Here is a 26,436-nt window from a genome sequence, read left to right as displayed (position 1 = left end):
TAATATTAACTTTATTGAAAACCATTCAAATAAACATTAAGATTGATGTATGTATAATAATAAACTTCTTCATTTTAGCTAGACTGCATCCAAAGCCTTAGGCTAATTGAGATACTCTCAAGTCTGTTTCCCGTAAAAAACCAGTACATAGTGATTTTGTAAAGATCATGAGAACCCTCCCCAAGTAGGGATCAAACTTGTGGCCTCCCAATGGCTAGGCAGGCACCATATCTACAATGCCACAACAAGATTATTAAAAAATACAATATATAAATAAATAAATAAATAAATAAATATATATATATATATATATATATATATATATATATATATATATATATATATATATATATATATAAGATTTATGCATTTCATTTATGCCAGGTCACATGCTGATGACTCCAGTGTCGATGATGGCAGCTCTGGAAGTGTCGGTGGGCAGGCATCTCCTGACGAGCATGAAATATCCACAAATAACAAACAAGAGGGCCATGATAGCCCTGTATCACTGCACTGCTGAAGAAAAGGCTGAAACAAATATTGTTGGCATGTGCAAATACTTAAATATAGGCCCTATTTAAGCACATGTACACTTTTGTGACCCCCTGGGCTGGGTCAAATTTAACCTCAGGGGCATAATTTGAGCAAACTTTGTAGAGGACTACTATATCTCACTACATACAAAATGTGGTAGCCCTAGGTCCTAGAGTTAAGGACAAGAAAATTTTAAAAGTTTTCACAAAATAAGCAAGATATGAGCGTATATAATGTTCAATTTTGTGACCGGCGGATCAAATTTGACCCAAAGGGCATAATTTGAACAAACTTGGTATAAGAGGACTATAAGAATGATGTTACTGCATATCAAATTTGGTAGCAATAGTCCGAACATTTTTTGACAAGAAGATTTTTTTTAAGATTTTACAAAATAGGCGCTTTATTCGCATTTATTCAATTTTGTGACCCCCAGGTGCAGGGTCAAAGTTTACCCAGAGGCATTATTTGAACAAATGTGGTAGAAGTTTATTGTCTATACATACCAAATTTGGTAGCCCTAGGCCCAATGGTTATGGACAAGAAGATTTTTAAAGGTTTCACAAAATAGGCCCCATTAGTGTATGGTCAGTTTTGTGACCCCCGCGCAGGGTCAAATTTGACCAAAGGGGCATAATTTGAACAAACTTGGTAGAGAACTATAAGTTGTTACTACATACCGAATTTGGTAGCCCTATGCATAGTAACACTTTTGTCCTAGTAAGCTGACTGAACTCAATTCAAACTATCATACATGTAGGGATGCTCTTAAGCCTTGGTTATTTGGCGGTCAGACGGATGTTTAAACGGTCAGGAACAGCTTGTTTACTGGGGTTAGGAAAAAATACTCCAATTTGACAGGGTGATGAAAAGTTTTGTTTAATGCTGAGATCACGTTTTCTGGAACATGACCGTTTATATAAGCAATTAAGCATTTATATTAACATTAGTATATAGTATATATAGTATTTTTAAAACAAATCGAGCCATTATTGATAGCAACTCACACAGTAAACATTATAATTTTACAGCTTTACGGTAAGTGCAGGAGAGACGGACATTTACTTTCTGGACGGATTATAGTTGTGTTGGAGTATCTTGTTCCTTTCTTGTTTTGATCTTGTTCAATTTCTTAATAAGAATTACAAACATTTACAATACAAATAAGAATGATATACATTTACAATACAACATATACAAACATTTTAAACAAGAATAAAAGACAATATATGCTATAAACAGACTTGTTGCTTTCTTTTGCAAACTGATGAGTAGTTAAACGAACCTGAAACATTTAAGTCAAAACAAAAAATTACACAACGCGACTTAAAAGAACCTTTGAACACTAATATATTCACATAAGGGTAGAAGTGCCTCAGCCTTATGGTTAAAGGACAAGAAGAGTTTTAAAGTGTTCACAAAATAGGCACTATATAAGCATAAAATCGATTTTGTGGCTCCCAGGGCAGGGTCAAATTTGACCCCTGGGGCATAATTTCAACAAACTAAATAGAGGACTATACAATGTCACTACATACCAAATTGTGTAGCCCTAGGCCTAATGGTTATGGACAATAATTTTTAAAGTTTTCACAAAATAGGCATTATATAAGCATATTTTCAATTTTGTGACCCCCGGGGCAGGATCAAATTTGACCCCAGGGATAAAATTTCAACAGATTTGGTAGAGGACTATTAGATGTCACTACATACCAAATTTGCCAGCCCTAGACCGGATGGTTATGGGCAAAAAGATTTTTTAAGTTTCCACTAAATAGACCTTATATAAGCATATGTTCAACGTTGTCACCCCAGGGCAGGGTAAAATTTGACCCAAGGGATAAAATTTGAACAAACTTGGCAGACAACTATAAGATGTCACTACATACCAAATTTGATAGCCCTATAGGCCCGATGTTTATGGCAAGAAGATTTTTAAAGTTTTCACAAAATAGGCTCCATATATGCGTATGTTCAATTTTGTGACCCCCAGGGCAGGGTCAAATTTGACCCCAGGGGCACAATATAAACAAACTTGGTAGAGGACTATAAGATGTCACTACATACCAAATTTGGTAGCCCTAGGCCCAATGGTTATGGACAAGCCCTTTTTGAGCATATATTCAATTTTGTGACTCCCGGGGCAGTTTTAAATTTGACCCCAGGGGCATATTGAACAAACTAAAAAGAGAACTATTCCATGTCACTACATACCAAATTTGGTAGCCCTATGCCATACGGTTATGGACAAGAAGATTTTTAAAAAAATCCCACAATAGGCCTTATATAAGCATATGTTCAATTTTGTGACCCTTGGAGCAGTGTCAAACTTGACTCCAGGGGCATAATTTGAACAAACTTGGTAGAGTACTATAAGATGCCACTACATACCGAATTTGGTAGCCCTATAGGCCCAATGGTTATGGACGAGAAGATTTGTAAAGTTTTCACAAAATAGACCCTATATAAGCATATGTTCAATGTTGTGACCCCTGGGGAAGGGTCAATTTGACCCCAGGGGCATAATTACAACAAATTTAGTAGAGGACTATTAGATGTCTCTACATACTGAATTTGATAGCCCTATGCCCAATAGTTATGGACGAGAAGATTTTTAAAGTTTTTACAAAATAGGCCTTATATAAGATTTTTTTAATTTTGTGACCCCCGGGGCATGGTCAAATTTTACCCCAGGGGCATAATTTGAACAAATTTGAAAGAGGTTTACCCCAGGAACATTCCTGAGAAATTTCATCAGAATTGGACCAGTCGTTTAGGAGAATAAGATGTTTAAAGGAAAAGTTAGTGCAGGGATGGACGCACGACGGACACAGGACCATGATATAAGCCCAGCTGGCCTTTGGCCAATGGAGCTAAAAATCAGAAATAACCATCAAGTATGTTAATGCCTCAGACGACAAAATCATGTTTTATACTTGCTTGCCAACTTTCTTTATTTTTAATTCTTTGTTTTTGACATCGATTGAATTTGATGCCTACAAGTTATGTTCTGGAAAACTGAAAACTGTTAAGACTGAGAAGGGCGTAAAAAAATTTGACCTGTTGATGAGTTTCAATGACATAATTAACAAAATATTTGAATTGTGATGCAACAAAAAAAAACCTCTTCATTGCAAGTACTGTAATGATAAATAAAACATTTGTTAATTTTGAATGAGTTGTATCTTTTCATTGTATTGTTGTTCTTATTTATCACAACAGTCCATATTTATTTCCCAATTGATTAAAACTAAACAATTGGCCATGTGTTTATATAATGAACCAACAAAGACTTGAAGAATAATATGAAAATAGTTTTTATTGTTACTGTGCCCATATGAATTTATATAAGTGTATTTCTTTGATGTCAAAATGAAACACTTCAGGTATCTGTAAAAAAAACTGTTGGAAATTTTGTTGGTTCATTATAAATGAGCATATATCTAATTACATAATTTTGCAGACATTTCTAAAAATTATGGGATACAGAGATATTGCTCATTTTTAGAATTTTCCACTTTTACCACAATTATTCCTAATTTTAATTGTATCTCTATTGATGGTTTTACTATATATATGAAGAACAAACATTAAGGAGACACTCATCAAAAATATTCATTAAAAATAATCCAAGCAATTTAATTTCACGTGATTAAATCAATGTCAGTAAAAAGCATTAATATTAACCGACTGGAAATGAAATCAGAATCTTAAAGCAAGCAGACGAATAAGGCACTTACTTAATAAATTAACTCTTTTTGAGAGGCACAAAACATTTGATCTAGAAAGACATTCTCCTTGCCGAGTTGTCGTTCGTGCCTCAACATACAACATCTCTGCAGCGGGCTCAATTCCAGAAATCTTGGCGAAACACATCAAAGTTATTTTACACTCTTTCATGGAAATATCTAGGACACCAAGCATAATATTTTAAGTAATTACCTTTAAAAACTGCATATATTGTTAATTTATCGAGATATTTAATAACAATTATGAGAACAATTTCATGCCCATTTACGCAGATAGCATCACTCCACTAAAATGTAAAAAAGGCCGAAATGGTGATGAAAAGCAAGTGTTAATCTACAAACACATTGAAAGTTTTGTGTATGTTTATGTTAAATGTGTAATCAAATCAAATAGCTAATTATGGGAACATATCGTAAGTTTGCAATTTGGATAGATTGATAATAATTATTTTTGATAATTAATATAGTGTATCATTGTATGAAGATAATGATCAATGTTTTTGTTTTGTTTTGTTCTGCTTATTTGGCTAGGCTGGTCTTGGTTATTGCTCTGTCATATATTTGTATACTACCATGTGCTTAATAACCTCTTTGCCATGCTTTTTTTTATGTCTTTAATTGTCTTCATTGATTTGTAAGCGTACGGTTTAGATTAGCGCAAATGTCTCAGTTATTATTTATTACTATTAGTTGCTTATCATTTGGCTTTATCTTTTGCTTTGTGTTGCTAATTTGGCAAGGCTGGTCTTGCAAGAGCCTTGGTTATTGCTCTACCTCATTCATATATATATATATATATATATATATATATATATATATATATATATATATATATATATATACATATATACATATATATATATATATATATATATATATATATATATTTATATATTTATATATATACTACTACTATGTGCTTCTAAGGCCAGCATTTTTTTAAATATTGGTTTTACGGGAGCGCCCGACCCTATTTTTCGACAAATAAAAATAAAAGTCACTTTCGTTTTATTTATTTACATTTCACTTGCCTACCTGGTATTTTATCCAAAACTAGAAAGAAATTGCGGAGATTGCCAAAAGTGTCGTTCAAAATTTGTTTACAATACGGGTTGTTTCGTTGTGCCAAGTCCACTTGTAAAGCGTCAGTGATTTTCATAGGCTATTGCAGCCAAAACCACACGCTATTAGCCAATCAGTGAGTATTTAACAAATGATTTTCATATTGCATTTCTGAAATGACATTAACAACAACGAGACAAATGTAGCAATTTTAAAATCAAATTAATAAAAAACGGAGCAGAAACAAGTCAAGTTGTGTTTTCCTTTTTATTTTTTTACCTTTGACCTTGAAGGATGACCTTGACCTTGAACTTCCACCACTCAAAATGTGCAGCTTCATGAAAACGCTGCTTTGAAATATATTTTTTTTACCTTTGATCTTGAAGGATGACCTTGAAGGATGACCTTGATCTTGAACTTCCACCACTCAAAATGTACAGCTTCATGATAACGCTGCTTTGAATAAAAAAAAGACATTTGACCTTGAAGGATGACCTTGACCTTGAAGAATGACCTTGGTCTTGAACTTCCACCACTCAAAATGTGCAGCTTCATGATAACGACGCTTTGAATTTTTGTTTGACCTAGAAGGATGACCTTGACCTTGAAGGATGACCTTGACCTTGAACTTCCACCACTCAAAATGTGCAGCTTTATGAGATACACATGCATGCCAAATATCAAGTTGCTATCTTCAATATTAAAAAAGTAATGGCCAATGCTTAAGTTTTCGGACGGACAGACGCCATATATTTGACATTTTACCTTGAAGGATGACCTTCACCTTCACCTTTCACCACTCAAAATGTTCAGCTCCATGAGATACACATGCATGCCAAATGTCAAGTTGCTATCTTCAATATTAAACAAGGGCTGTGTCTAAAACATGCATGCCCCCCATAAGGGCTCTCTGTTGTAGTGACAGCCATTGAGTGAATATGTTTTTTGTCACTGTGACCTTGACCTTTGACCTAGTGACCTAAAATCAATAGGGGTCATCTGCCAGTCATGATCAATGTACCTTTGAAGTTTCACGATCCTTGCCATAAGCATTCTTGAGTTATCATCCGGAAACTATTTTACTATTTCGGGTCACTGTGAACTTGACCTTTGACCTAGATACCTCAAAATCGATAGGGGTCATCTGCCAGTCATGATCAATGTACCTATGAAGTTTCATGATCCTAGGCATAAGCATTCTTGAGTTATCATCCGGAAACCATTTTACTATATCGGACCACCATGACCTTGACCTTTGACCTAGTGATCTCAATATCAATAGGGGTCATCTGCGAGTCATGATCAATGTACCTATGAAGTTTCATAATCCTAGGCATAAGCGTTCTTGAGTTATCATCCGGAAACCATTCTACCATTTCGGGTCACCATGACCTTGACCTTTGACCTAGTGACCTGAAAATCATTAGGGGTCATCTGCGAGTCATGATCAATATACCTTTAAAGTTTCATGATCCTAGGCATAAGCGTGCTTGAGTTATCATCCGGAAACCATTTTACTATTTCGGGTCACCGTGACCTTTGACCTAGTGACCTGAAAATCAATAGGGGTCATCTGTCAGCCATTATCAATCTACCAACGAGGTTTCATGATCCTAGGCATAAGCGTTCTTGAGTTATCATCCGGAAACCATTTTACTATTTCGGGTCACTGTTACCTTGACCTTAGACCTTGTGACCTGAAAATCAATAGGGGTCATCAGCGAGTCATGATCAATCTACCTATCAAGTTTCATGATGCTAGGCCAAAGCGTTCTTGAGTTATCATCCGGTAACCATTTTAATATTTAGGGTCACTGTGACCTTGACCTTTGACCTAGTGACCTCAAAATCAACAGGGGTCATCTGCGAGTCATGATCAATGTACCTATGAAGTTTCATGATCCTAGGCCCTAGCGTTCTTGAGTTATCATCCGGAAACCACCTGGTGGGCGGACCGACAGACCGCCGACAGACCGCCCGACAGACCGACCGACACGTGAAAAGCAATATACCCCCTCTTCTTCAAAGGGGGGCATAAAAAGTTATGACCAATAATAAAGTTTCCGGACGGACAGACGCCATTAATCTGACATTTGACCTTGAAGGATGACCTTGACCTTTCATCACTAAAAATGTGCAGCTCCATGAGATGCACATGCATGCCAAATATCAAGTTGCTATCTTCAATAGTGAAAAAGATGTGTTTGTGAAACACAATGTCCCCCTATATGACGTTTGACCTTGAAGGATGACCTTGACCTTGTGAAGGATGACCTTGACCTTTCACGCAGCTCCATGAGATACACATGCATGCCAAATATCAAGTTGATATCTTCAATATTGCAAAAGTATTCATAAAATGAGGGATTTTTGCCACATATATTTGACCTCTGACCTTGAAGGATGACCTTGACCTTTCACCACTCAAAATGTGCAGCTTCATGAGATACACATGCATGCCAAATATGAAGTAGCTATCTTCAATATAGCAAAAGTTTTTGCAAAACAAACCAACAGACCAACAGACAGGGCAAAAACAATATGTCCCTTACTACTATAGTGGGTGACATAAAAAGTTTTTAATTTTTGACCTTTGACCTTGAAGGATGACCTTGACCTTTTATCACTCAAAATGTGCAGCTCCATGAGATACGCATGCATGCCAAATATCAAGTTGCTATGTTAAATATTTCAAAAGTTATTGCAAAACTTAACTATATTAAAGTTTTAAATTTTTGACCTTTGACCTTGAAGGATGACCTTGACCTTTCACCACTCAAAATGTGCAGCTCCATGAGATACGCATACATGCCAAATATCAAGTTCCTATGTTCAATATTTCAAAAGTTATTGCAAAACTTTACTGTAAGGTTAAAGTTTTGGGACAGAATGACAGACAGAAAGACAGACAGACAGGCCAAAAACAATATACCCCCGATCATTCGATCCAGGGGCATAAAAAGTATTAATTAAGGACATTCGAATTTACACCCCACCGTCCCTTTTTCTCGTATTGCTTTCTATTAATCAACTCATCCTCTACACTTTTGAAGAATACCTCAAAAATCCTGTTATATGTAATCTTGTTTGTTTAAATGTTTGTACTTCGATGCATTGCTTAAACTTCTGAATATCCTGAATAATGATATTGACATTGAACAAAACAAGGACATGCACTACTGTATCAGCATTGCAGGTCTTTCTCCAGAAATTTGCACAGGTGAAAATATGTGTGATTTACAGGGTACTGGGTTACTCCTTTGAATTTATTTAATGTTAGGCACTTAACCAAATGTTACTGCACTTAAGAAAGTGCAATAATTGAACAAATATATCTTTAAACTAATCAGCCTTTTAAAACTTGATAAATCTTAAATGTCTTTCATGATATTGAATAATTACAGCAACACTTTTTGGTGAGATAAAGTAATAAATTAAAGATTCAGGCACTAAGGTGCTTAAAGAGCCAGGGAAAAGGCATGAGTATTACAAGTATTGCAATTTATTATTTATTTAAAGGATCATGTAAAGGTTAATTTGATTCTGTGCAGTTTTGATTCTGTACTCTTTTGACAGATTGTCATATTTCTCTTATATAATTTTGTATTTTTAAACATTATTCTTGAATGAACTTGTAAGTGTATGATAGATGCATCCAGTTGTCCCCTGTCAGGAAAAGCATAAGACAATGAAATGTATATTGTTAAAACAACAATAACAAAACAACTGTACTGATGTTGGCTGCAATTTATTTTAAGATGTGTATTTTACCATAGAATTAGTTTGAGTAAACATCTTCAGGGTCTATGTGTACCAAACTGGCATTGCATTGGTAAAACATTAACAGACTGTTTACTTTGGTCAATATTTATATTCAACATTTCTCATTCACTCAATATCTTGTCAAAGCAGCAACTAATTATTGATGCTTCTGTATAGTTTTATATTATTTTCTAACACAGATATACAGCTTTGACTCATTGTTAATATTGCAATATGTTCATTTAGTTAAATATGTGCATGAAATAAAATTTAATAGCATATGCGCCCAGTTGTAAACTTCAAATACTATCAGATAAAGCAAAGCTGATGGGCACGGCCATTTTGAATATGCGACTATGATCATGTGACTAAAAGACACGTGCAGTAGAAAGTAGTCCGTAAGCCCACGGCAAAGGTGAATGTAATGAACCGTAGTGTAAGAGACTGCTAGGAGTGCTGTATTCGAAGAAGAACCCGGTCAATTAATTTTGTCAGTGGACATTCAAAATAAACAACACAACACTGAACTTTCTATGACCAATCACAACACTCTCACACAGTATTATAAAGAAGCTATTTAAACAAAAAAATCAGTTAAAAAACATCATAATGTATTTTTCGTAAATTCAAGAAAATAATGTACTAAGTTAACTGGTATGAAATTGCTGTTAAAACATTTTTTCTTTCAGAAACTGATAGTCAAGTGTGACAGTGACAGAAGAATATCAATCAATATTTAAAATAAACCCACATTACTTAGGTGAATGAATCAATGAAATACTTGACAGGAACTTAATAAATGTTGGGAATCAATTGAATAATGCAACAGGCACAGTTTTAAAAGCAGAAAGCTTAATTATCAGTGGTGCTTAACTTATACTGATGAAAAGCTTTTGGTTGCAAAGTTATATGGCAATACAGCATTAAAATACTAATGTACACAAACTAGTATAAAAGTATATCAATCAATAAAGAAATAACTGTATACGTAAATTGAAATGAACAGTAAATTTTACGATTTCAGAGATCTGAGATGAATAACTTGTTTTGTTTGGTTCGTTCACTTGTTACCCGATACCTACCTAAATGTGAGACAACTCTTGTTTGCCCTCAGTTTCGAAAAGACCGAATATTCGTTGTTAAGAAAAAAATCGGTCCATTTAGTCAATAACGAAATTCCCCAATGTGCCATTTTATTGATTTTAAAAATATCAATTTGACCAGACTCTTTTTCCTAAAATAGCTAGAAAATCTCTGTACATATCACACATGTTATTAGGATGAATCCACCATGATTCTTACCTGTTAAATCAGCTGATGAATCTTCATAGAGTCTGCAGACCAGTTCGCCACTCAATGTGAACTTGTACAGAGCAGTACCAGAGCAGATATATAGGTCACCCTGGTTGTGGGCAATACCTTCACAAGAATGTTGTAACTTAAGCTTCCTGCCTTTGGCGAGTTGGCTCTGGCTTATTGTGATAAACTGGACCTCATCATTCACAGCCACTGCAAACTCAGTGGGTGTGATAAGACACATGTCCTGTATGAGTCCATCCTCTACATACAAGTGGCTCACCACCTGGTACTGCTGGTTCAGAAGCTTGACTCTCTTATTATAGTAGTCTGCAACCAGTACCTGTCCATTTGGGAGAGCACATACTTCTGTGATATGGCATGTGCATGAATCACTTGGCATTTTCACATTGTGCACAGACTTCCCATTCACTGTGAAAACCTTGTTTGAAAAGTTCTCTTTTATAAATATATAAGATTGTTGTATATTTTCCAGACATTTTTTACTGGCAATAAAAGAGAGTTCTTTACCCGGTAATTTTGGTATGGCTACATGGAGATGGAACAATTCATAGTGAAGTCTGATGCAGCTGTTTCTCACAACCTTGAGAGGAGCTTGTTTCAGGTTTAGCTCTTCTTTCTTCTCCTTAATAGTGCTTTTCTCAAAATCTGCTAATAAATATTTGATTTTCTCACGCATGTCAATGACTGTGTATTGCATATGTTCGTGTGTTGTATTAACTGTGCTGGTTTCACATAGGAGTAAAAATGACATTATTTCCAGACGCAAACCATCAACAATAAGACTCTCATGTTCTTTGTATGAAAACTTAAGATACTTCATTCTGTCCTCCTGATACGTCTGAAAATGTTTCAGTTGTGAAAGAGCATTTTCCGTACTGACAGACAGGTTCTTGAAGTCAGTTGACTTCCCTGTGGCAGCCTGAGGTAATGGAGTTACTTGTAAGCATCGTCTGAAAAAAAACAACCACATGGTTAACCATAAGTGATATAATAGTTATTAACTGGAACAATACCAAACACTAGACCCTAAATTATTTTAATTTACAAATTTAAAGGGCCATTATAACAAAAACAAGAGCACCGCCTTGCGGGTGCAGATCGCTCATCTATTTTTCTTTTTAAAGATGTAGGGACCTCTATCTCAATTTCAATCACAAAGGAGGGAGGGGTGGAGAGGGGTGTATAGTGTGGGGGTGTGATCATTTATTACATTACAATTCAACTTGCTAGGTACAGTAACCTCATGATAGCATGAAAGTATTTGAATTTTGAAAGCAATAGCCTTGATACTTTAGAAGTAAAGTGGATCTAAACACAAAATGTAACCATATATTAAAAGTTACTAAGTCAACAAAGGGCCATAATTCCGTAAAAATGACAACCAGAGTTATGCAACTTGTCCTTTACTATCCCCTAATGATAGTTTGCGAGTGTTCCAAGTATGAAATCAATAGCTATGATACTTTAAGGGTAAAGTGGACCAAAACACAAGACTTAACCAAATTTTCAAGATAAAGTGCCCATAATTCCGTCAAAATGCCAGTCAGAGTTACATAACTTTGCCTGCACAGTCCTCTTACGATAGTGAGTAAGTGTTGCAAGTATGAAATCAATAGCTATTATACTTTAGGAAAAAAATTGACCTAAACACAAAACTTACCCAAATTTTCATTTTCCGAAGTATAAAAAGGGCACATAATTCTGTCAAAATGCCAGTCAGAGTTACATAACTTTGCCTGTGCAGCCCCTTATGATATTTAGTAAGTGTTTCAAGTATGAAAACAATAGTTTGATACTTAAGGAATAAAATGGACCTAAACACAAAACTTAACCCAAATTTTCAATTTTCAAAGTATAAAAAGGGCACATAATTCTGTCAAAATGCAAGCCAGAGTTATCTTACTTTGCCTGCCCAGTATCCTCATGATAGTAAGTAAGTGTACCTAGTTTGAATGCAATAGCGTTGATACTTTATGAGAAATGTGGACCTAAACGCAAAACTTTACCGGACGCCCACGCAGACGCCAAGGTGATGACAATATAAGCTCATAATTTAAAAAAAAAATAGATGAGCTAAAAATATATAGGCATAGCCAATAACAATGCATGTTCCCTTCATTCACAATGTTACTTTTCTAGAAGCAATACTACATGTATATTGATAATCATTAAAATAAAAATATATAAATTAATACATATATAGCTATCTACTGTGCGTTTGGGAAATAATGCATACCACACTGCATGAACAACACATTGTGCATTATAATGATACTACCAGTCTATAGTAATGTCATTAATGGTATGCATGTGTATAACATAAAGCTATGTATATTTTATTAATCATTATTTTACGAAATGACAATCTAAGTATAAATATAAATATGTTTTTGCATCATCCGTTGAAATTACGCTTTTACTATAATATTCTTCTTTTTTTTAAAGGTTATATATTATGAGAACCTTATTCCTATTAACGAATCCCTTTCTTGCACAAAATGGCATAAGCTTCATTAATATATATATGACGAAAGTGTGGTTCTTGTTCATTCAGAATCGGATACGGTAATCAGCCCCATTCCCAATGGAACAAAATGGAGCTAAACAATTCCCAGTTCAACCTTAGTAAATATAATACTGAAACCACTTGTATTCTCAATGTTAAGCATTTTTAGCAAAACAACCACTTTAGTATCAAAATTTTAGTCAAAAAGCCGTAAATTTTCCCAATCCAAAGGGACCCGGCCCCATCACCAAAATGGTGAACATAACACTTGGAAAATTGTGTGATAGCATATTTATTGTTAAATATTGTAAAAATTAACAATGGACTAGAACATACACTCAACCAATTCGGCACTTTTATCCTACAAATCACAAGTATATTGACAAATATTGAAAGTCCATATACTTCAGTCAAGAGAGAAATTCTTGTTATCATCTAATGTAAGGCAGGGGATGAATTTCGAGTGATTTTTCAAAAGTATACTTGATTTTAAACATGTAATCATTTATAAAACAACTTCTTTGACTCTACTAGTTCCAAAACGCTTAGCTCCTATCATAATTAGTTGCATCATAGCCCACACTTGACTTTCTTCTGTGTATGAATGTAGGCCTCATGCCCTATCAAAATTAATGACAAACTGATTATGAACAAAACGGGCCATCATGGCTCTTCAGGGCTCATCTGAGTTTCTGCACATGAATTGTGGAAGACTTCAATTGGTGGTCTATTGTTTGACCCTACTTGACCCAAATTCAATCATGGACTTTGTATTGTCAACAACACCAATCTGATCAAGTTTCATTTAGAATTAGTCAATAGTCATTAATGTTGCTACTAGAGTGGTTAGAATTTAGTTAAAGATATAACTTGGTGGAATAGTTTCTAGATGCATGTGACACACTTTTAGACATGGCCTAGATATTGTGAAGATGCATATTCTGATTTTTGTCCAGATTGAGTCATGAAATCTGGTCTCTGTAGTGGCACACAGGATTTCTTATTGTTCATCTGCTAATCTACTTTCAAAACACAAATGACACAAAACTTTGAACTTGGCCTTAATGAGCACTCTTGATAAAGGGCGTTTTTGTGTAAATACGCAAATTAAATTATGTAAATACGCATAACAACTATTTTGCATGCGTATCAAGTACCCTTCAAAAATGTTGAATACACTTTTTTTTTTTCGGCCGCGTACCAAATTTTCAAAAAGTAAGAGGATGTTAACCGCTTACAAAGGGAGTGAATTGTCACTTGTTTGAAATTAGACTGATTCTCTATATTTATCATCGCCAAAAATTGTAGTATTTGCTGATCACAAGCCGTTTATATTTTTGGTGCTGGAAAATTGGCATTTGCACGTGTTGGGCGACTGTTGAAAAAAACATTGACGCAAGACAACATTTATACGTACTTAAGCAAAAACAGTGCGGCACAGTTCGATGTACGAAAACATTGTGTTGTTCCTATATTGGAATCTATTTTGGAGAATGAATCTAACAAGAGGGCCTGAAAAACCCAAAGTCGCTTACCAGAGATAACAAGATATTATTGGGACAAATCTTCTGACCAATGAGTTTCATGAAGACTGGACAATGAATGTTGCCTCTAGAGTGTAAACAAGGTTTAACTATAGCCAAGGAACAAGGGCTGTTTGTAAAACATGCATGCCCCCCATATGGGCTCTCCGTTGTAGTTACAGCCATTGTTTGAATATGTTTTTTGTCACTGTGACCATGATCTTTGACCTAGCGACCTGAAAAACAATAGGGGTCATCTGCCAGTCACGATCAATGTACCTATGAAGTTTCATGATCCTAGCCATAAGCGTTCTTGAGTAATCATCCGGAAAGCATTTTACTATTTTCGGTCACCGTGACCTTGACCTTTGACCTAGTGACCTGAAAATAAATAGGGGTCATCTGCGAGTCATGATCAATATACCTATCAAGTTTCATGATCCTAGGAATAAGTGTTCTTCAGTTATCATCCGAAAACCATTTTACTATTTCGGATCACTGTGAACTTAACCTTTGACCAAGTGACCTCAAAATCGATAAAGGTCATCTGCGAGTCATTATCAATGTACCTATGAAGTTTCATGATCCTAGGCATAAGCATTCTTGAGTTATCATCCAGAAACCATTTTACTATTTCGGGTCACCATGACCTTGACCTTTGACCTAGTGACCTCAAAATCAATAGGGGTTATCTGCGAGTCATGATCAATGTATCTATGAAGTTTCATGATCGTAGCCATTAGTGTTCTTGAGTTATCATCCGGAAACCATTTTACTATTTCAGGTCACCGTGACCTTGACCTTTGATATAGTGACTCAAAATCAATAGGGGTCATCTGCCAGTCAATGTACCTATGAAGTTTCATGATCCTAGGCATAAGCCATCTGAGTTATCATCTAGAAACCATTTTACTATTTCGGGTCACCATGACCTTGACCTTTGACCTAGTGACCTGAAAATCAATAGGGGTCATCTGCCAGCCATTATCAATCTACCTACGAAGTTTCATGATCCTAGGCATAAGCGTTCTTGAGTTATCATCCGGAAACCATCTTACTATTTCGGGTCAGTGTGACCTTGACCTTTGACCTAGTGACCTGAAAATCAATAGGGGTCATCTGCGAGTCATGATCAATCTACCTATCAAGTTTCATGATCCTAGGCTTAAGCGTTCTTGAGTTATCATCCGGAAACCACCTGGTGGACGGACCGACAGACCAACCGACATGTGCAAAGCAATATACCCCTCTTCTTCGAAGGGGGGGGCATAAAAATGCCCCGCCCCCTGGCGACCATGTTTTTCAACCAAAGGGCATCATTTTTTCAATACTTCCAAGATATTATTGGGATGAATCTTCTGACCAAGTTTCATGAAGATTGGACAATAAATGTGGCCTCTAGAGTGTTAACAAGATTTTACTATAGCCATATAAAGCCATATAAGGAAAAATGCCCCGCCCCTTGACAGCCATGTTTTTCAAGCAAAGGTAACCATTTTTAAACTCATCCAAGATATCATTGGGACACATTTTCTGACCAAGTTTAATGAAGATCAGAAAATAAATGTGGCCTCTTGAGTGTTAACAAGATTTTACAAAAGCCATATAAGGAAAAATGCCCCACCCCCGGCGACCATGTGTTTCAACCAACTGGCATTATTTTCGAACTCTTTCAAGATATTATTGGGATAAATCTTCTGACCAATTTTCATGAAGAGGAAAAATGCCCCGCCCCTTGGCAGCCATGTTTTTCAAGCAAAGTTTAACATTATTGAACTCATCCAAGATATCATTGAAAAAATCTTCTGAGCAAGTTTCATGAAGATCTGAAAAAAAATGTTGACTCTAGAGTGTTAACAAGGTTTTACTATAGCCATATAAGGAAAAATGCCCCGCCCCCTGGCAGCAGTCAAATCCAAACTAGGCAAATTTTTACAGGACAGTAGGTCCTGTTAAATGGTTAAAAATACAGGAACTCCTCTTTTTTTACAGGACCTACTGGCGACAGAATATGATAGTAAAATAACTTGGTATCATTGCTGGGATCAAGGTGTTCATGATATAAAATGATATAAAAGCTATTAATTTAAAGGTTGCACATTTGTATCTGACGTTAAATAATAATACACGTCATACATGGTACTAGTCTTGTTTAGTTAAAACATATTTTTTTTTAAATGTTCAAAGAATGTTAACAGTAAATATAAACGGGAATCGATCATTTTTAATATCTTTCATGTAAGAACATATTCCAACCAAAGTAGCTGATACAAGTGTTTACCTAAGCTACGCTTAGTGCGCATGTCAGATATGTCAGAAACGTTCAATACGGCCTTACGACAATGGCCTCAATAAATGACAACCAGCCTTTTTCACGCATGGACATTGACAGCCAAGATAATAACGGTTCAAATGACAATGATCATTATTTTACATTACTATTGCTAATACAACCACATAAATTGATATATGTATCATTTTAATTTTAATAATCAGGTTTATGATTATCTTGTTTTAACGGCGACTAGGCCGTCACTGATTCAGCCGTCCTGACCCTCATTAGTAAGATGCATAACAAGACGGCCATGATGGCCCTGAAATGCTCACTTGAGTAACCAAATACAATCCCAACCCAGTTTTCATCAAGATAAACATTCTGACCAAATTTCATAAAGATTGGATGAAAACTGTGACCTCTATTGTCAACACAATGTTTTTCTAATATTTGACCTATTGACCTAGTTTTTGACCCCAGGTGACCCAAATACAATCCCGAACCAGATTTCATCAAGACAAACATTCTTACCAAATTTCATGAAGATTGGATGAAAACTGTGACTTCTATTGTCCACACAAGGTTTTTCTATTATTTGACCTAGTGACCTAGCTTTTGACCCAAGAAGACCCAAATACAATCCCAGCCCAGATTTCATCAAGATAAACATTCTGACCAAATTTCATAAAGATTGGATGAAAACTGCAACCTCTATTGTCTATACAAGGTTTTTCTATTATTTCACCTAGTGACCTAGTTTTTGACCTAGTGACCTAGTTTTTGACCCTAGATGACCCAAATACAATCCCAACCCAGATTTCATCAATATAAACATTCTGACCAAATTTCATAAATGTTGGATGAAAATTGTGACCTCTACTGTCTACACAAACAAATTGTTGACGTTTTTTCTATTATTTGACCTAGTGACCTAGTTTTTGACCTCACCCCTTGCCAGTGCTGTAACGGTTGTATGTTGTTGGACAGTTCCTGGCAGTTCCACTGCTGTAACGGTTGCATGTTGTTGAGGAGATTCAATCGCTATGGTGCTGTGTGTGGCTGTGTACTGTGGCTGTATGAATCTAGTCTGCAACTGAGATTGGGATCACCAATGGTTTCCAAGAATGGGATCAACAATGGGATCCAATAATGGGATCACAAAATGGATCCAAGAATGGGATCATCAAAGGGATCCAAGAATGGGATCATCAAAGGGATCCAATAATGTGATCACCTAAGGGTTCCAAGTATGGGATCTTCATCTCATTTATCTGCACTCTAGCCATCGTGTGTGTCCATTGATTCACGCGCTTAAGTGCAAAACTTGTTGATTGTGTACAGAAAGATGGGGCCTTCCGTCGCTTATACCATTTAGATCGTTAGAAGTAAAGGCATTGTTGTCAGTTGTCAGCAAAAGCCTACAAGCTCAATGACCCTTAAGTATCAAGTTAATCAGCAAACAATATTATATTTTGTTCTTATATTGTCTCAAGTGATAAAATTAAGATGTGTTTTAGTTTTTTTCCTTGACAAGCCACTTCTTTGTTTGTTACACAGCCCTGTTTGATTGGTATTGCCATTTTTATAATAGATATTTGTACGGTGTTATTTATTTGTCCACTTAATAGATATATGTACAGCTGTATTTAACTGTATTGTTCTCTTAAGATTCATGAGTCATTTAATGTTGTATTTTTTAACATTGGATACCTGCTTAAACGGTTTTCTGCTTGTGAATAGTTCAAATTTGTCCCTTTTTCGACTGATCCTTTACCAGTGACCTTGACATTTGACCTAGTGAACTGAAAAATCAAAAGGGGTCATCTGCCAGTCATGATCAATGTACCTATGAAGTTTCATGATCCTAGGGGTAAGCAATCTTGAGCTATCATCCGGAAACCTTTTTACTGTTTCGAGTCACTATGACCTTGACCTTTTACCTAGTGACCTGAAAATCAATAGGGGTCATCTGCCAGTCATGCTCAATGTACCTATGAAGTTTCATTATCCTAGGCCTAAGCATTATTGAGTTACCATCCGGAAACCATTTGAGTCACTGTGAGCTTGACCTTTGACCTAGCAACCTGAAAATCAATAGGGGTCATTTGCCAGTCATGATCACTGAACCTATGAAGTTTCTAGATCCTAGGCCTAAGCGTTCTTGAGTTATCATCCGGAAACCATCTGGTGGACGGACCGACAGACAGACCGACGGACGGACCGACATGTGCAAAACAATAATCCCCCTCTTCTTCGAAGGGGGACATAAAAATATTCTGAAAAAATTTAATGGAGATCGGACAAACCAGACATTCCCAAAAGTATTTAAAGGTCACAGGTCATTGGGTCCTGTTGACTTCAAAAAAATGTACGAACAGACTGGGATTCATAAGACCTATACATCACGTCATCAACTCAAATTTATTGACATAATGATAATTAGAACAAGAGCTGTCACCATAGGATGACATCAGGGACTACCCTAGGCCTTAAAAATAGGGAGAAGTGACTTCTCCTATGTTCTGAAACAGGGAGAAGTTTAGAAAATCAGGGAGACGTTTGTGCAAACAATATCAAAAACAAAACGTGTTTATATTACAACTTTTATTATTTCTATCATTATACTATATTTATTTGTAAAAACAATAAATTCTCACTTAAATCTTCTTCATCATAACACATTTAAGTCATATAACACATTTAAGTATTTAATAATTTGTACCGGTAGCATCTTTTCATCACATATTTATCATCATTATATTATCATCATCCCTATGACTGCTTTTGTAACAAAACACAATCTTAATGCATGGAACATCTAGTACATGTATATCTATTACTGTTTATCCGAATACTTTACATGTCCGAAATATGTTCACTTAAGAATGCCTTACCTGTTTACTTTAATAATCAAATTTTTCCTTGTTGCTATCTGGTTGAACAAACCTTATCAAATGTTTGTTAAATCCAGTTAATGCTTTCTCCATTATTGAATCACCATTACTTGTAATATGAATCGCCATCTTTGAATTGAACGCGGGTGTAATGTTACAATTCGTCCGCCATTTGCAATGTTGATGGTCATGACATAGCAATTTAATTCTACTCGGATAATTTATATCTAATCGAGGAAATGTGTTTTCTCAATATTAATGTGTAGTATTATGACTTATAGTATAAAAAATGAACTGTGATTCCAGTTTATATAAGATGGGTGTTACTTGTAATTTTCGGTGGATTAACAAACTGACAAAACTCGCTGGACTTTATAGTGGATCTACGCAATTTATAGACCTTTGATCAAGTTTGTTTTTCTTGAATTATTTTTGCCGACTTTCTTTAACCGTGCTGTCTGCCAAAAACCTGCAATTATCGGATGGTCAATCAATTATCATGTAATCAGTAGAAAACTTGCGGCACGTGCGAAGAGGCACGAGTGTGTTGTTATAGCAACCAATATTAAGGGGACTGCTTTGTCACGGTCAATTAACGATCTGCGCGGGGGGTAAATTGTGTCACCGTTAGATAAACAACAAACAATAAACTTGCTTATCGCCTGCGGGCGGTAGCATGCCTTAGCAAAAATAATCGGGCGGCTTGATTTTTGCTTTTCCGGTCTTGTTTACTAAAAAAATCGGGTGACTTTATCTTCGCTTTTCTGGGCTCGTAGGGCAAAATCACGGGCGTAAGAGCGAAATTATCGCTCATAGTCGCCCGTAGGGTAGTCCCTGGACATATGCCCCCTATAAACGCTTTGATAGAAGTTATGAGCATTTTTCGAAACATAAACGCAGATTTCGAAACCTAAACGCGGACCCTAAGTTCAAGGTCAAGGTCACAGGGGTCAAAATGTTGTGGCGAATGGGAAGGCCTTGTCCATATACACATGCATACCAAATATGAAGGTTACATCTGAAGCGACATAGAAGTAATGAGCATTTTTCAAAACCTAAACGCAAAGTGTGACGGACAGACAGACAGACAGTGCCTCCGGGGCATAAAAATGAAATCAAAAATAGACACAGCACTGAACAATTAACACTAACAAATCACAACACAATCACAGTATTCTTAAGAAAAATATTAAAACCAAAAGACAATGCAAGTTTTCAATTGAAAATTCAGTAATTGTATACTGGCATGCACATTTCTGTGAACACCAATGTTTTCAGATGCTGATAGTTAGGTGTCACAATGACTGAAGAATGTTTATAATTTATTTCTACACAAAAACATCGCCTTTATACTTGAAAGGACTCAAAGAAGTACCTCAAACAATTTAACACATGTTGCTATCAATTACATAATTTTACAGACTAAGTTTTAAAAGCAATTCTAGATATTTACAATATTTCAATGACATACATTTCCTGGTCTGGAAATTATATGAAAACTCAGAATTAAACTACAAATATCAACAAACCAACCACAAAGATATAAAAAAATCAATGAAAAAGCTTTATTTAGCGTAAATTAATATCAACACCAACTGTAAATACCCAAATACAACGATCTGAGTTGCAGAACGTGTTTTGGTTTAACAGTAAAAACTATTGACACATTTACTCTCATAGGAGAAAGTGTTCGGTGCGCATGTGCAGTAACATTTCATGACTGTTAACAAAAAAACGAAGTTATTTGTACTGCTCATATTTCATTCAAGCTCGCTATTAGTTTCATGTTTTAATTCTATGAAATAAAGAAACGTTTGCTCTTTAATTATTTACTGGACATTTGGACCGACAACAAAGCATTTTCAATCGGACCTGTTTTAAAAACTTTGGTCAGGTACAACGGTTCAGCACATTTATGAATGTATGCGAACAATGCTTTTGTTGTATAGAGTTGAAAAACTGTTGTTTTTTTTCAATTTGACTATGTGACCTTCATTTTTTTTATCTCACATAGCCCAGTTTCAAATTTGGCAGAAATATCATTGAGGCAATTTATGTTCTCACCAAGTCCCATGAATATTGGGCAATACAATGATGTGACGCCTCTATAGTTTTCATTAGCTAATTGTTGCACAGACAACGAACAATCAACATTAAGAGATCAGGCTGAGAAAAGCTCACCATGAGCAGATTAAGCTCAAGTGAGTTAAAAAATGCAGGCTCAAACATTCAGCCATTAAGTGTGACATATCCTTCATACATGTAAATTGGGTAAAGGAATACATGCATCAGACATTATACAGGCAGGTTGATTTAAGGTTTTTCTGAAACAAAGCTCGCATTGCCGCATGGGAGTCATTACATTATTTATGAGAAATTTACTGTTTATTAACTGTTGACTGTCAAAGCTTTAGGTCCATCACGAATATTGCATTTGCCATTTTGACTTGAAACAACAAAGAAAGAGTTTATAATTTAGTCATTTCAGAGAAGGACTTTTTACACTATGTTTTTTGCTGAAATATGGCCAATATCTTGTAATCCAAATACTTGAACCATTGAAGAGTTATTTATTAACAAACACAAATTAACAAATTAAAGCTGGACAACAAATTGTACACATGCACTGATTTGGAAATACTTATATAACTAATATTACAATAATCCAAACAAATTAAAATGGATGATGGTAATTGAATTATACAATGCAATAATTTATACTGAAATAAAATAAGCAATAATTTAAGCTACCTGTGATTAAGCTCAACACATCTAGAGCAGCACAGATGATTGTGGTCCGTGCAGTACATTGTTAACTTTTCACCCTTGTGTATGATGCATATTAAAAGAGAAGTCTCCATTTTCTTAGAAAGTGGCCACTTCATTATTTTATCCTTTCCATAAGGAGATTTTTTATAAAACCACCAACCATGCTGTCTGTGGGAGTTTATACATGTTCTGCAGAAGTATTTAAGACAATTTTCACAGTAAAAATCTGCATCTATTTCTACAGACCGCTCTTTTTCGCAGATTGTACAACAATAATATTTAACCACATAAGAATTTCTAGAAATTCCAGATGTCGCCATTTTGATAATTCACTTTCAACAAACAAGATTTTACAATCTGAAATAACTTGAAATAGTTATGTCCAAGCATATGTTTACAATACACACACACAATGTTATTAAACATAGACAAGTGATATGAAATTTCTAACTGAACAGCAACCAAGTTAACCGTCAAATGCGCTTGTATGATAGAGGTTAACAGTGTAACTATGTATACTGTCACATGACTATTGGGTAATGTGCATTTTGATTACTTGAGTTTAAACTGTACCAAAGAAGCTGTATAGATAAAACCTTTAAACCAAATTTTTTAACACACCACATTTTTAATTGCTCTAATAAATGACATGTTACAGTGCTCCAGCTAGCAATAAATAGAGGGGCGCTGCGCCCCTCTAAAATTTGCCCCCTTAAAAAGCGCCCCTCTATTTTTCTGTCAAATGCCCTTTTGATCTCTAAATTCCTGCTTTCATGCCGTATAAATCGCCAGAAACATCGACATGAATACACAGATAACACCCTTACATGACCGCCTGGGGTGTATTAAGTCAACACATTGTGAACAAACAAGCCCCAAGGGCATGGTTTGTTATCAGATCACTAATAAGCCTTTTGTTGCAGACGATAGTAACATGCTGTGAAAGATTATCTCTGAGGTCACGCTTGGTTAGGCACAATCACACTCGAATGAAATCAAACTCAGCACTATTGATTTTTTTTAACTTCTGAATTCTTTGGCTATAATTTGTTTGCAAAAATAGTGATTTTTAATTCAAAATACCTATTAACATTTGAAAATTAATCACTTTTTTAATGCGAATATGCGGTTAATTTTTAGTCCGAAATTACCGCATGAAAAACATATTTGTGTTTGGATTTTATTTCTGAACTTTAAAACACTGTCTGTCCCCAATCATGATGAATTTTGACATGAATAGGGGCAGATAGTTGTTAATTCAACAAATAATGAACTTGTTTGGAAGGAGGATTTATCACTCTGCAAGTACAATGTAATGTTGATATTTTCATATATTTTCGCGACCTAACGAAACGGTCTACGTTGTTGACATTAGTTGAAATAACGTGTTGTGAAATAAATATATCCTATTATTAACAATAACAATGTTTCATTTTAATCTCCAGACTGGATGCTACTCAATAGTGACATTGATCATTGTTTAGACTTTAAATTTGTCAATAGATCTATAGGTTTTTGTTTTAATTAATATTATTGTGGACAAACATTGGCTCAAAGTTATTTAAAGCAACAAATTTAAGTAGTGACAGTCACAACGTTTTTTTGACCCAGTGAAACCCCTGAATTTATTTAATGTTTTCTTCATTTCATTTTCTTCTAAAAGGCCACTGACTGATGCTGAAACTGGAACCTGAAAGATTAACATGCAGTTCAATGATGATAGGTGATAAAAAAAACATCAAAATTCCCCCCCCCCCCCACACCGGAAAGAAATATAATATCTACATATCTCTAATGTGTGTAGTCGGATGCTAGCCCATAGCGGTTAGGAAATTGGCTATTAAGTTGTTTTCCTTAGCGCCAATGAGGAACAGCATACAATTGGTGAAGTCATCCAATGCACAAGTGTTTACAATTAATAAGTATAATTATAGTATAACCAAAGTATGTACTTAAGTATATTTATAACCAAATGCCCTATTTTCCAAAATTACGCGTGAAATGTGCCCTTTTTGGGGAAGCTCCCCTCTATTTTGAAAAGCTGGCTGTAGCACTGTGTTATGAACATGGAATTTTAATGATAATATTAAGCAGGTTCTTACATAAACCAATTTGATTACAATATCAGATCCTTTTCCTCATACAGTATTAACAAGAGGGCCATGACGGCCCTGAATCGCTCCACTGTTTTTTATGCGAAAAAAGCGTGCAATGCGCATGGATTGAAATGTACTCAAGCATGTGACTGTCTCTTTCTATCCCTCGTCCCACTGGGTTCTTAAAGTTGGAAGGGTGAGCATTTTTATATTTGGAAAATATTACCACGGTGTTAACTAAACAGACTAAAAAGCCTGGGAATTGTCGCACAGGTCCATTGCTTATCGCGTAGGCACATTTATCTCTCCAAAAGATATTGTCGTTTTTTCTATTTCACATATTTTTAGATGCTGAAGATCAAATATACGCATGTTCGACAAGATTAATGAAAGTTCCTTCATTCAATCATGAATCGTTTTCCATTAAATTCCAAAATGTGTATGTAGGTTTCAAAGTTTGTGTTACTAATATAGTTCATGACATATGCAAAATATCTAATGATGTAGATCGCCTAAACTTTGCTTCATTCTTGAGGCATTAGTGTGTGTAGCAGGATTGTTAATGTGGTGAAGAAATTGTTAATTGTACAAAGAAGATATTTGCCAGAGAAACATAAAATTACGAGTTTTTTTGGTTCAGGTTCATGAAGTGCCGAAAGGCAGTAGGATGAAAACTTTGTAGAGGTTGTTTGTTAAACAAAGTAAATGTTTATGAGACAAAAATTTGAATTATAATTCATCAAGAATAATGTTGCGATCATGGCAACACTACTTGTATATGGCGTGAGGTTTAAAGAGATATCATGACAAACAAATAGCTTGACCTAACTTTCCTTTACCTTTTCCATCTGACGTTCCAATAGACCATAACTCCTTCTGAAGAGTTTGTTTTCGTTTTCAAAACAGGACTTCCGGTTTCAAAAAGGAGAAATTGCTCATTATGAGCAATTTCTCCTTTTATCACAATGATTTTTATCCCACCCAGCCACTTTATAAATAGTTCTTTTCAATATTATTTCACGTCTGCAATCTCTTTCAATTTGGGGCAGTCCAAAATGTGTCGTTTGGTAAAGGGTTAACATTTATGGATAGTTAACATGTTGGTCTACCTTTCACGCTCGACACGTATGCATTTATCTTTTATAATTAAAAAGTTATTCCAAGTGTATTTCGATAAACTTTTAGTTTGAGACAAAAATAGTTCATATTCATCCCATATCGAATAAATAGCAAAAACGCATAAACATGCAAACTTTCTGTGGCCATGTTTAAAGACGAATCTTGAACAACTTTTAAATGGGAGCCTTAAAGGGATCAATTTGGCCCCAGGGGCATAATTTGAACAAACTTGGTGGAGACCTATAAGATGTCACTACATACCAAATTTGGTAGCCCTAGGCCCTACGGTTATGGAACATTAGCATATGTTCAGTTTTTTGACCCCCGGGTCAGGGTCAAATTTGAGCCCAGGGGAATAATTTGAACAAATTTGGTAGAGGACTATAAGATGTCACTACATTCAAAATTTAGTAGCCCTATTCTCTATAATTTTGAACAAGGAGATTTTTAAAATTTGCACAAAATAGGCCTTATTTAAGCATATGTTCATTTTTGTGACCACCGGGGCATGGTCTAATTTGACCCCAGGGGTATAATTTGAACAAACTTGGTAGAGAACTTTAAGATTTTAATACATACCAAATTTGATAGAAATAGGCCAATGGTTATGGACAAGAATTTTTTTAAAGCTTTGCAGCTTTTGGCACTTTTTACTCTCGAATATCGGCGGCTTCCCCATGAAAAAAGTATATTTTACGTAGATCATGTTTGAAGGGTTAAACAATGAATGATCATCAGCATGTTTCTAAGTATATAACATTCCTGCCAATCCCTCTTCGAGTAATATTTACGTCTACCTTTTATCTCGATTAACATCACAGGCATCA

The 26,436-nt window shown here is 35.3% G+C and overlaps 1 protein-coding gene across 2 annotated transcripts in view; it reads right to left on the bottom strand.

The window, feature by feature from the left end:
* The window catches only part of LOC127862997 (uncharacterized), an 81,867-nt gene that overhangs the window by 19,711 nt on the left and 35,720 nt on the right, over positions 1 to 26,436 (bottom strand). The window contains exons 1-2 of one of the 2 annotated variants that reach the window (XM_052402316.1): positions 22,377 to 22,858; positions 10,410 to 11,377 (exon numbers count right to left, since the gene is read on the bottom strand). In XM_052402316.1, coding sequence (XP_052258276.1) covers positions 10,410 to 11,377; positions 22,377 to 22,714 — 1,306 coding nt within the window. In that variant the 5' untranslated portion in view covers positions 22,715 to 22,858. Of the gene's footprint in view, positions 1 to 10,409; positions 11,378 to 22,376; positions 22,859 to 26,436 lie in introns of those variants that run through there. The other variant, XM_052402327.1, reaches the window with a different exon arrangement.

Source organism: Dreissena polymorpha, chromosome 1, assembly GCF_020536995.1.
Source record: "Dreissena polymorpha isolate Duluth1 chromosome 1, UMN_Dpol_1.0, whole genome shotgun sequence".
Taxonomy (NCBI): Eukaryota; Metazoa; Mollusca; class Bivalvia; order Myida; family Dreissenidae; genus Dreissena; species Dreissena polymorpha.
Note: the sequence above shows the minus strand (reverse complement) of the source record. Positions and strands in the feature narration are given on the sequence as shown.